A 12,913-nucleotide genomic window follows, 5' to 3' on the forward strand; every position below is an offset into this window, starting at 1 on the left:
TAGTGTAGTGTGTGTATATTGCTAGCAATACTTGTGACTAGCAAAATTGCAAGTTTTGCATTTTAAAGTGTGAAATTATCACTGCCACTTCAATGCTAAAACCAGCAATGATATCAACTATCACTATTAGTTTTAGTCTCGAACCATAGTGATAAGAGGTATCACTATCAATTCTACAACCGAGATTATCATTGTCAAGTAACAGCTGGTGGTTCCGAAATGGGCTGTGATAACTTTTCTTTAGTAGCCTAACTGCATGGCTGCTAGGACAGCAAGCCCGTCCATCTATCTATTTTCCACAATGCAATTCTGACGCTCATCAGATGTTTCTCGCTGCTCTCGATCTCTCTGCGTCTCTCTCAAAGAAGAAGAAATAAGAAAAAGGAAAAAGGGCAGCTAGCTGGCCGCTAATTCGAAGCCAAATCACTAATAAAGCAACAGAAATTCCAAAACGACAGGCTATGGAAAATGTGGCATACAATCAACAACTTCTATGGTTCAAAAGTGTAGTTCGTCATCTCAGACACAAGCCGAACAAGCTTGGGCAAGCAATACAAGCAACGAACTTAAGTAGCAACTCGGATTCAATCGAAATGGAGATCAACAAAACGAACTAGTCCAAGTAAAAACCAACCATCCAGCAGACCAGCAGCACGGTGGTCACTCTGATCGATCTCCAGTTCGGTTCTCCATAATGCTTCGCAGATGAGCAGCATTTCAGCAAAAGAACAGCGATGATTGAGCATCTAAGCCCTAAAACCCAAGAACACGAAACGCAATGATCCAACGACGCACCGATGATGACCAGGGCACGAACAGAAGCTACAACGTACCCTACGCGACCACAGCAAATAGAGCCCGATTGATCCCGCCTAAAGTCTCAGCGACAGGTCCAGCGGCGGCGCGGCGCGGGCGCCGTACGAGGAGGACAAGGGCGCCGCGAACTCGGACTCGTCCAGGCCGACGTCGGCGGCGGCGGCGGCGGCATGGTGCGTTCTTGCCGCCGGGAAGAACTCGATCTCCCGCACCTCCTTCTTCACCGGTGCCTCGGCCTCCGCTCCCCGCTTCCTCTCCCGGACTAAGAACGACGCATCTCCTCCCTGCGTGGTGGGTACATCGCAACATGGTGACTTGGTGAGTGTAAAGCTTGTTAGCAACCAGACGAGGATACGAGATACCGTACGTGCAAACGATTTGTAGGGGCGAGCGCTTAAGAATTTGTTGCGATGTGTGTACCTGGCGAGCGGTGGCCATGGCGGCGGCGAGATCGTAGATGTACTCTGGCATGGTGGTGTTGGTGGTGGCGCCTACGGTCTGAGAGGCAGGAGGTGTCGGTGGTACGAAGGCCCTCAGCGTCTTTGCACGCGTCAAGAAATGCAAATGCGAGAGCAACAAGGGAGACAAGATTAGGAGTCAAGAAAGGGATCACATGATCGGGGAGGATTTTAGAAGGTTTCTGGCTTTACCCTGGAGCAGAGGTCGCAGCGGTGGCCGGTGTGGAGGCACGAGGAGGAGGACGCAGGAGGACGCCAGATGGTGCTTTGGCTTGAAGGGTGCTCTGGCGCCAGCGGCGGCAGCAGCTGGGTCTGGCGGTCGGCGCCAGCGCCTACTCCGTTGCCCGCCGAGGAGAAGCCCCCCATGCGGCCCCACCGGTCCCTGAGGTACTGCTGTTCCGGTGCCAAGGGTGGGGCCCTCTGACCGCCGGCAACGGGCGGGTGAACGTAGCAGACGGGACCCGGGGGCAGCGGAGGGGCAGAGGCGGACGGCTGGACCTGCAGCCGCGGCGAGGAGTAGTGCGCGCCGGTGGCGCCTTCGAACGCGGACGCCGGCAGGTGGTGGTGGTAATGGAGCAGCGGGTGGGCCTGCGCGCCGCCGTCCCCCAGCTCGACGAGCTCGCGCAGCGGGTCGCCCCCGCAGCGGAGGCGCTCGAGCTCCGCCACGCCGAGCCCGCGCTGCGGCGGCTTCTTGGTCCCCTCGCCCGGCTGCTGCTGCTGCTTCCCAGACGTGGACGAGTTCCGACGCAGCCGCGGGCGCGCCACCGCCGCGGCCCCGAGCTCCGGCGAGACCAGTGCCGTCTCCGGAGCGCCGGAGCTGAAGCCGGCGACGTCGGAGTCAGGAGCGGCGGTGGAGCCGTGTGGGCCCCATAGGAAGTAGGGCCTTGTCGCCATGGGAGGAGCCGAGGAGGAAGGCAAGAAGTTTGTGCTAGTCGTTGCGGGCGCGGCTGCGGTGTGTGCTGTGGCAAGGAGGAGTTGCCCGCTTTTGGGGTGCTGCTTTTAATAGCGGGAGGAAGAAGGGGAGACAGGAGGTTTCGCTCCACAGACAAGTGGGGCCGTACGTAGCGTTCCAGGGACGTGTGTACTGTGTACCGTACATATACCATTTGTAATGCTAATACTACTGCATGACCCTGCCAAAACAATTTCCGAAAATGGACTTCTTTCACGACGTCATGACATTTGACGATGTTGTTGAAAGACAATAGATGTTAATTATCACCAGGACGTGTTATTCAACCACGTTGTCAAATATTATAGTACGATAAAAATGATCATTTTTATATTATTTATTTATAGATTTGTGCGTAGAAAAAGTTTATGAAAAGGACTAAAATCTAAAAATTGCGCCGGCCTGCATATGTTGCATGTGTATTATACATGTCCAAATACTTGTACGTGCGAGTATGGAGAGACCACAAGGCCTTGTCACGGAAAAGACTAACAAGTGGACCCTAATGTTATGAGCACTCTTTCCATTTGGCATCTTGCTATAAAACTAACATCATAACATCATCTCCCAACGGTTTCTTTGAAAGTGGCCAACGGTGTGTAGTTATTTACTTATTTTGGTTAGGGTAAATAGTTCGTTGTCAATTATATTGCTGGTAATTTGATAAAGCTGTTGAAAAATATGAATTATACTGGAAAATTATCGGCCACGCAAGAAAAATAACTAAAGAGTGCTAAAACTGTCGGTCACTCCTAAAAAAACTGTCGGAAAACATCTATCGTAGTGTCTAGCACTCCACTGGACTCGATCACAGATTCACAGCCGTCCATTTCCTCTTCCACCACTTTCATCTTCAAGCTTGTCTCTGGACCATCGTGTGATCTCGCAGTAATTCACCACGGCTTCGGTTTCCATCAGAGAAGCGATTGAAGTAACAATGGCACGGCAACACGCACACCCAAATCCATGGATATGTAGCTGCAGCATCTTTGACCTGAAGCGAGCGAGAAGGTGACGCTCAGTGGATCACGAGATGGGTGCACAAGGTTCAGGGCCAGCTTGTGCGCACACACTCATGGCAAACACAGATCACACATCTTCAGAGTGTATGTGATGGGTTGCATCAGAAAATCAAGCTTGTTGTGTTCTGTAGATCGGGTAGATACCGGCACGGTAGATTGAACGTTGGTGTTTTCTTTTTCTCAATGTTTTCTTTTTTGGCTTGTCAGGTGGAGTAGACCAACAGTTCATTTAAGCCGAGAGGATCCGTTTCAGTGACCTTTTGATGCTTTGTTCCTACATGCAGCCATGCACACGCTGCACTTCAAGGTCTGCCCATTCGGATCCTACCTTGCAGAGAATGATTGGCTCTATGCAAATTTTAAAAATCTTACTAGTTAATATACAGTATCAGAGAGAGAGAGAGAGACCTCTTCAAAGATGCCTCCAGCGCTCTTCTTTTCTGTGTAGGGGCAGACATCTCATCTCAGGATACGGCTCATCTTCTTTAGATCAATGCTGAAGCAGGCAGCCGTGCGTACACATCATATTTGCAAAGAATCAGGTTATATATATGCATATCATGTTTAATTTGCCCTACTCCGTTTAATGTTTAGCTCACTGGATTTGAAGAACTGAACAATGACTCACGTTGGCACAAATGCAGATGGGCAAATCATAGATGCAAGAAGAAGAGTACTACCCTTGTTTTTACAGGATGAACAGCACGCAGCAGCAGCAGCCCTTTTGCAAGCTCTAGCTAGGTGTGGTGTGTGATGATAGGAGTGCAAAAGGGCCCTCTCCCTTTGCATGCACTGCCCCCTGCTTTCCTTCCCTAGAGTCCCTCCTGCACCTGCAAATTTCCAGGCTAGGGAAAAGCAAACGGTAGCCATCCAAAAGAGACACAAGATGGTTAAAGCCACAAGCTGCCATTGGTGAGAACTGCCACTGCCACTGCCACTGCTTGCGGCAGCCTGATCCCTGCTGCGTGACCAGTGATCAGTTGCCGGCTTGCTTTGCAATCTCCCTGGAGGACCACAGGTTTGGATTACTAATCAACCAGCAAAGCTACGCTGCCTGTGCATGCATTACTGACAACAAAAGGAGCAGATTGATCACGGCCTGAAATCAAGCTGCGAGACGATGAGCTCTGAGCTGCCCAAAAGGAAGGCGCCTATGACCCGACCGTGCTGAAATGGGGAAGGGAGCAGGGCAGGCTTTAGGCGGAGGCCACACCGGCGCAGGACACCCGAAAGGAGAAACGCTGCAGGCACTTCATTGTGCTGGCACAGGATCACGAAAACGTATCAACAGCGTAGATGCAGACGGGTGGCGAGTACTCGCGAAGATTGGATGTATCTGGAGTTCTGAACTGGGTGGGATTCGCGTCGCATCCAGCCACAGCCACAGCCGCGTGCGCGCTATCAATTCTTGGCTTCTCGCCCTGACGAGGCCATGCGCTCCCCTGCGCTGCGTGCCGGCCGCGCAGATGCCTAGCCGAGCCTGCGGCTGCCGGCCTGCCGCGCGCTGCATGCGTTGATCAATGATCTATCGTACGTCCGCGGCGTCCGTCCGTCGGCGCCTGGCCTGGATGGGTGGGGGTGGGGATCGGTGCAGATGCTCTGCGCGCTCGCCTGAAGAACGCAGCAGCGGCACGACGCGGTGTAAGCTGGTCCCCTCTGCCCCCCTGCCATTACGGATCGCAGAGAACAGAGAAGAGGACCAAGGGAAGGAGGGAAGGGAAAGAAAGGCTTTGCTTTTGTCCCCGGATAGGTCCAAAGGTTCTCTATCTGTTGATTACAACGGGAAACATGTGGCCGCTGCAACGTTCACCTTGATCGATTTGCTCCTCCCTCCTTTCAGATTTGATAGTATTTTTTGGAAGCAGAAACCGAATGAAGGAGGGGGGCAGAGCAGTATTGACTAGGGTTGTTTCAGTAAAAGAAACCCGCTGCAAAAAAAAAAAAGCCGGATGCTATTTGCTAGTGTCTGTTTTTTCCCCCTTTCTTCTCAGTGACAAATCTGAGCCATGTAATCTTAATATGATGTTACATATCATTTCTTCTATCTATCATCTCCAACGCACGGCTCTTCTTCTTGTTTTACCCCAGTCACTTCGCCTCACGCCATCCACCTCTTTTCGTCTCCGGCGGTGTCCATATCGTCAGATCCGCACCCAAAGCCTATCATCGCGCTAACCAATCTATATTCGCTCTCCCCTACCGTCAACCTTGCCCACCGCCCGCTTGCCGCTGGCGACGCTAGCTTCACCGTTAGAGCCTCGCTGCACTGTCACGCCGTAGCCTACCGTCTATCCGACTACTGCCCCCAACCTCTCTCTAAACCCACCCGATGATCCCATCAACCTCGAACCCTAACCCCTCTCCTCTAACCTCATCATCAACTGAATTCACGTGTTCACACCGACATCTGAGACATGATCTTATTGTCAGGCACCTAAAATTTAAGAAGCGTGGAAAATTAAATGGGCAATGCAAATCTGAAAACCTGGAAGGGCTTTGATTAACATGGGACCGAAATGTGGATGCAGGCGACATGCCAGTAGGGCGTTAGCCATTGAGCTATTTGTGGCTCCTGATGTCTACATGCATCCGCGTGCCGGTAAGGTGCTGATGTGATGGTTTTGAACTCCATCTCCATTACCCGGGCGAGGCACTGACGGGCGGGCAGAGATATGCAGGAAAATCTTAGCCGGAAGAAGGAACCACATCGCCTCGGTTAACTCTCTCGATCAGAGTCCAGACGATCGATCGGGCCTTGACCCTCGCATGGGCTGATCAGGGGGCTTGAGGCCTTGAGCCCTACCTCCCGGAAACACTTTGAGAACGCTCAAATCTTTTCTATAATTTTTGGGCATGGAAGAAAAAGAAGAAAAGGAGGAGGAAAGTAAGAAAAAGAGGAGAGAGAAAAAGAAGAAGAAGAAATTAAACTCTCCCCATTTTTAACTCTGGAGCTCGAGGAAATTAGAGGCTGGCCCACCGGATCGTCATGTACGTGTTGGGCTTCAGTTAAAGCGTTTGCAGGCCACTGCATAAAGTTGGGCCGGGCTCTAAGATATGACCTTTTCTTTCTTCCTTTTTCCTTTTCTTTTCATTTTTTTTTTCCTTTTGGCTAGGAGTGACCGAGTGAAGCTGTCTCACTCCTGGGTCCTGACTCATTCAGTACTCAGTAGTAACCGTTTCTTCTCCAAGAACACGCTGCAGAACAATGGAATAGAGTAACTCCAGCTCGTCAGTAATTGCTGTGCTTGTTCACTTTGAGTATTACACCTCATAACTTTTTGATCGATCAAAGCGTTAGCTGGATCTTTAGTAACTCCTGCACGCCCTCCCTGGTCGATCGTATAAGAAGCTGGGCACGCGCGAGGGAGCAGCGCCAGTATCACGCGTCGTCCCATCGATCACCAATCCGCCAAAAATCACAAGAAAAGTCGCACAGATGGAGAGCCACCGCGCCGCCGCAGTTCTGGCCGTCGCCGCGGCACTCCTCCTAGCGGGGGTGGCCCTAGCCGACGGCGGCGGGCGGCAGGGCAGGCCGCGCAGGGCCGCCGGTCACCACCCGGCGTCGATTGGCCAGGTGCCGCTGGCCATCAGGGTGTACTGCAGCGAGGTGCACGGCGTGAGGGCCGGCGAGACGTGCGCCTCGGTGGCGCGGGGCGCGCGGCTGACCGTCCCACAGTTCCTGGAGCTGAACCAGAACGTCACCTGCGCCGCCCTGTTCCCCGGCCAGTGGGTCTGCGTCAACGGCGCCGCGGTTGGTTGATCGAGCTGCTCGATCGCTGCAGCACAGCCATGCCCTCCTTTAAATTGACGATCTGATTAGTATCATAATACGCATGAACTGGAGCAATGTTTCTACGCAAATCTCGATTGGGGAGGAGCACTCCAAATAAACATTTCCAGACCAAAAGGGGATTAAGACAAGGCGATACTATATCTTTAATTTTGTTTAATCTAGTAGTTGATATGCTTGTAATCTTCATTGCAAGGGCAAAGGAAGATGAATAAATTTGTGATGTAATTCCTCATTTGGTCAATAATGGTCTTTCAATCCTTCAATATGTGAAATACAATCATCTTCACCGAACATGATTTTGAACACGTAAAAAATATAAAACTCTTGCTCTATGTGTTTGAGTAATTATCGGATCTTAAGGTTAACTTCTATAAAAAGAACTATTCTATTATGAAGAAGGAAAAGACTATGAAGATCAATATATTCAAAATTTTGGATGTGAATTAGGGAACTATTCGTTTAGGTAATTGAGAATTCTAATGCAACATATATACATAAATAATAATGACCAAAAAATGATAGAAGATAGATTTGAGAAAAAAATTAAACAACTGGAAAGGAAAATATCTATCTTATCAACTCAGTGTTGAGTAGTCTAGCCTATTCATGTTATATTTCTTTGTAATACAAGAGGTGTTCTTAAGAAGTTAGACTATTATCGATCTAGATTCTCCTAGCAAGTGATGATCATAAAAAGAAATATAGGTTAGCAAAATGGAGCATATTATGTAGACCAATAGATCAGAGTGGTTTGTATATTCAAGACCTAGACATCTAGAATAAATATCTATTAAGTGGCCCTTTAAGCTAATTAATGAGGACGAAACATGGCAACAGTTAGTTAGAAAAAAATATTTAGGTAACAAAACTATCGCTCAAGTGGATAAAAACCCTGATGACTCACAGTTCTGATCAGGATTAATGAGTGTCAAGGATATATTCTTAAATTTTAGAAATTTTTTATTACGAAATAGCACTCATATAATATTATAAGAAGATAGGTGGTTAGGAACAACCACTTTGAAAGAGTAATACCTAACTTTGTATAATATTGCACATAAGATGCATGATATTGTATCGGAAGTTCTTAGTTATGATCCCCTAATATCTCTTTTTGTAGATCACTAAGTAGAGGATAAGCTCGAGGCATGGCAAGGTCTATTAGCTAAGATCGCTAAGGTTAATTTAAATGAGGAGCTGGATCTCTTTAGATGGGTTTTACACCAAAGTGTTTAGTTCTCAGTACAATCTATATATACAGGACGATGCTAGTTAGCAATATAATAGATAACAACCATTACCTATGGAGACTGAAGCTTCCTTTAAAGATCAATTGTTTTTTTGGTACCTACATAAAGGTGGAATACTAACAAAAGACAATTTAATAAGAAGAAATTGGCATGTGAATGAAAAATGTTGTTTTGTAGTTCAAATGAGACTATTCATTATCTTTTATTTAATTGTAATTTTGTCAAATTCATTTATAGGATATTTCATATCGCCTACAGAATACTACCCTCTACTAGTGTATCTTATATATTTGGTTCATAGCTAAATGATATAAATAGGGTGCTAAAAAAACAAATTTTGGTGAGAGCCGCAACCATCTGTTAGACAATATATTCTTTCCTATGCAGGTTATTTATAGGACAACATACTAGATTCGATTCTAAGTATTATTTCAAGGAAGGAGGATCAAGAAACTATAAGATCAAAGATGTGGTTAGTTAAAGATCACAATGATGGGTATCTTCATCAAGCTCGGATGTAGATTTAGCAATAGATTAAGTGTTTAAAATGAACAAATTTTATTTGTCAAAATTCCATTCTTTGCATGAAGTTTGTTGCCTATGTGGTAGATGGAGTCTACCTTTTGATTTGTTTTATATAACAATAATCGATCAAATTCATCTTATCGAGGCCGAGATATCTTCGTTACTTTAACGGAATAAAACTCCTATTATAAAAAAATAAACATTCTAGCATGATTGAAACATTGCGTACGCACCAGAGAGTGCGATGCCGTTTGGGGTCACAACACACGAACAGATATGTGATACGGCACGCCTTCTCTCTTTTTCCATTCCTTTCATTCTGTCACCATTTGAAAATGGATTTCCGCGATGTGATAGGACCTGAGCAGGCTGAACCGCTTGGGGTCACCAGTCCTTCCTCCTCTCCTCCCGCGCTCCACCTCCAGCCTCATCCACGCCGTCGAGGAGGCCACCGAGGAGGTCGCAAAGCTACGAGTCGACACCGAGGGAGGTGGCCTTGGAGTCGCGCATGCATGCACATATGCACAAGGCACGGGTACGTGTGCTCTTGCGCTCGGGGCGTGACCTCGGCACGGAACCGAGCGGCACCCAGCAACGACAGTTGTGTGCTAGTAGCGGCGAGGGCTTGCACATCGACGCACCGCCGCCCGTGCACCACCGACGACACTCTCCTTCCCGACCCTTCACGCGACCACAATTCCTCTACCCCTGCGGTTTCTACCATCACACAAGCTCCTGCTCATCTTCTTGCCTTCTTCCCTCCCGTGACGACGACGAGGACCGAAGGCGGCTAGAGTCGGCGTCCTAGGGGAAGAGCGTGGGTTAATTGCTTCAGCAGCTATGGGAAGGAACCCGGCAGTCATGTGTCGCTGGCGGAGGCAGACCTCACCGTAGGTTCGAGGCGTCGGCCGACGGGAATGAAGAGAGGCGGCGGTGCGAAGGGGCACTGCGAGGATGGCCCGCATCATGGCGACCTCGTCGGGAGCAGCGTGGAGGGGCGCGGATTAAAATTTGGTCGAAATTTCGTTGAAATTTCATGAATTTCGGTAATTTTGGTGGTGAACGAAATATTTTATTTCGAAATTTTCTTTCACTGACATATAGGATCTACGGAGTATTTAACGAAAAATGACTGAAATTTTGAGCGAAATTTTGCGAATTTCGGTCTTTTCGCCGATGCAAAAAAAATTGTAAAACGAAATTAAAATCTTTGGTAAGAATATCTGGTTAGAACCAAAATACACTATAAATACATAAAATTTGTTAAATCAACAAAATATATAAAATTTGTTAGACCAGATGAGGCCACGGCTCCCCTTATCCACAATTATCCTCCACCCCTGCCTCACGGGGTGGCCCTCGCCGACAGCTGGCGGTAGGGCAGGCCGCGCGGCTGACCAAGCGTTTGTTCCCGACTTGAATCTGAACCCGAATGTCACCTGTGTCGCTCTGTTCCCCGGTCAGTGGATCTGCATTAGCAGCGACATTAAAAATATCTTTGATAGTTAGAATCGGTGTTAGCTATTAGATAAAAGAGTATGTTTCTTAAAATTTATGTGAGTCAGTCGTTCATAATTTTTTATATCTCAACCTGGAATAGTAATTGCTCCTCTAACATATAAGATCTATATGTGAGATATGAAAAATTATGAACAATAGGATCTATATAAATTTTATAAAATATATTTTATCTTCTAAAACCTAACACTAGCTTTAACCATCAGAGATGTCCTAACATTATACGCCAATCATACTGCACAAATCTCGATTGGGGAGGAGCACTCCAAAATCCAAATTGACAATCTAGCATGCTTTGAAACATTGCGTAGGCACCACAGACTGTAATGATTAGTAAGTGATGATGTTTACCGGTCACAACACAAGAACAAATATGCCGTACGGCACAAGGATTGATAGGACTCCAGCAGGCTGAATTGTGCCGCTTTGCCATGGGATTTTGGCCCACCCAAAAGTCGTGCGTGCTCGTGATGTGAAGGCGATGCACGGATCGACGTGAGAGGTTCGAGTTCGCGGTAGACTCCACATGCGTGCTAACAAGACGCGGGAAGCGCACAATAATTTGCCTGCTCCGCCATCCAATCGCCCCGTTACAATCGTCAAATAAACTCTTGCAAAAGTGTCGGTCAGGCACAGAAAAAGTTTATCAGTCAGTAAATTGGTTGATAGCAATTCCGAAAAATAAAATCAGGAAGGGCGAGTGGAGTTCTGAAAAATTCCTCGTGTAATCATGCATATGTCTTCTTCTCGTGGGGACAGATCATCACATAAGGAAAGGCATGTTTGATTCCTATCCAATATTTAATAGTGCCACAATTAACTTTAGCTGAGCCTGTATGTCATGAAAATAAAAATTGTAACGAACAAATATTTAATTATACGTGTAACAAAATTAGTTAAAAAACTAAATATAATATATATGTCAATAACTAACCAAATATGATTTATTATAGTTATAATAGTCGATTAAATAATTATTTAAAAATCTTTAAAACGTAACAAAGTTAGACTCAACAAAATAGCCTAAAATCCAAAGCGCCCATCTTCGAACTGGAATCAAGCTGAGTACAGACACGTCGATCCCGTACGGTAGTCGTCGTTTTCTGGGCCGGTATGCATCAACCTAATGGCCCCATTTATTGGTGGTTCTTTTCCTGGCATGTATTTTAAAAAATATTTCTAGTGGTATCCATCTCTCTGCGATCATTTCTTTTCTGGTAGGATTTCGTAGTGAATCACGAATCCGAGTGTCATTTTCCTGTGAGATTTCGGAAAATATTAGTTAGGTACTGCCTTTGTAGAGTACGCAACGAGTAGTGTCCTAGAGACACATAATTAATTTCTGTTCACTTAAAAGATAATAAGGGAATTTTGTTAGGTATCATCGTAAAAATTAAAAAATATTATCAGTGTGAGGATGATACATAGTTTTTCAATATAAACACTTTTATGATGATATTTATCTAATTTTGCTAAGATAATAAAAAAAACCCGGTTAGATGAGATTTCCAATAACGTGGCTCGGGATATTAAAAAATAATTGAAACGATCGAAGCTTACTTGATACTCCATTCTGTTCTCTCTCGCTTTTTTTCCTTCATGTTTATGTAATAACTGGTCCGTGTATTGCATGCACCTACCGGCCAGCCAATAAATAATTTATGAGGTTTGGACAAATTTAGGTTGGAGTTTGGTTTGGCACTTTGTAACGTATCCTGATTACACTGTTTTTTTGTAATTAACCGTTAGTTGATGCTTGGTTCAGTTACTCTGTAATAAAAAAAACCAGGGAATTGGATAACAATCCCATAGAAAGCTGATTACGGTCGACTTTGGATGGGATTCAATATAATTACGTCGTAGAGCACCCGTTCTCGAACATGATCACAATTTCCCTCTTTTCCTCCCACCACATGATGGAGCGATGGTGGCGTGGATCGACGAGCACATGAAGGAGGCGGCAGCGTGGACTGATGAGCGCGACAACTGACTTGGCGTGGCCCGGCAAGGACGGGCAGGGAGGAGAAGGTGGATCTGGTGGGCGAGCTAGGTGTTAGACGGCGAGCTCATGGTGTAAGCCGGCGAGCGTAGGCGATAAGGATTAGGTGAATCTAGTCGGTCGACAAAGAGGTGGTGGATCTGATCAGCAAACATTGCTAGCTTAGCAAGATTTTATCATATTCATTCGATAACAACGCTCTTCTAGCTCATTCAAATCTCTATGTACCGAGTTTATGTTTAATATTATCACATTTAATATTTATATTTTTATTATAATATACGTACACTAGTAACAGTGACGTTCTAGTTAAATGTTTTTCTTAAAGAGTTACTTGACAAAAGAGAAATATGGATGATCAGATCCATGTTTGTGAATGTGATGGTGTGGCCACACGTTAACTTGTCAGCCGCCGGGCCCAACCCCTGCCTGTCATGGGCCCTGAGCCATGTAGTCGTGTACCCTTTGCGTGTGCGCTGTCCTCGACACGGCTTCATCCGCTACGACATGTACACAAACGAAATTATCACAAGCAGGAACGTTTCCTTTCGGAAAACAATCATGACGGACACTGCTTCCG

At 46.6% G+C, this 12,913-nt stretch overlaps 1 protein-coding gene across 1 annotated transcript; it reads right to left on the bottom strand.

Annotated features, from left to right (window-relative positions):
- Positions 1-872: 872 nt before the first annotated feature.
- On the bottom strand, positions 873-4,919 carry LOC133928150 (uncharacterized). Its single transcript, XM_062374406.1, has 4 exons — positions 4,860-4,919; positions 1,467-2,267; positions 1,237-1,356; positions 873-1,100 (listed from the first exon to the last, which is right to left on the bottom strand). Exons 1-4 carry the CDS (start codon positions 4,917-4,919, stop codon positions 873-875), a joined length of 1,209 nt encoding a protein of 402 aa, XP_062230390.1.
- Positions 4,920-12,913: the final 7,994 nt, after the last annotated feature.

Source organism: Phragmites australis, chromosome 9 (genome assembly GCF_958298935.1).
Source record: "Phragmites australis chromosome 9, lpPhrAust1.1, whole genome shotgun sequence".
Lineage (NCBI taxonomy): Eukaryota > Viridiplantae > Streptophyta > Magnoliopsida > Poales > Poaceae > Phragmites > Phragmites australis.

Excerpts from the sequence above, each read along its gene's own strand:
- LOC133928150 (XM_062374406.1), bottom strand. The coding sequence starts at position 4,919 with ATGGCAGGGGGGCAGAGGGGACCAGCTTACACCGCGTCGTGCCGCTGC. Across the intron at positions 2,268-4,859 it reads GCCGCTGCTGCGTTCTTCAG|CACCCCAAAAGCGGGCAACT; the intron begins GCGAGCGCGCAG and ends TATTAAAAGCAG. Across the intron at positions 1,101-1,236 it reads CCATGGCCACCGCTCGCCAG|GGAGGAGATGCGTCGTTCTT; the intron begins GTACACACATCG and ends CCCACCACGCAG.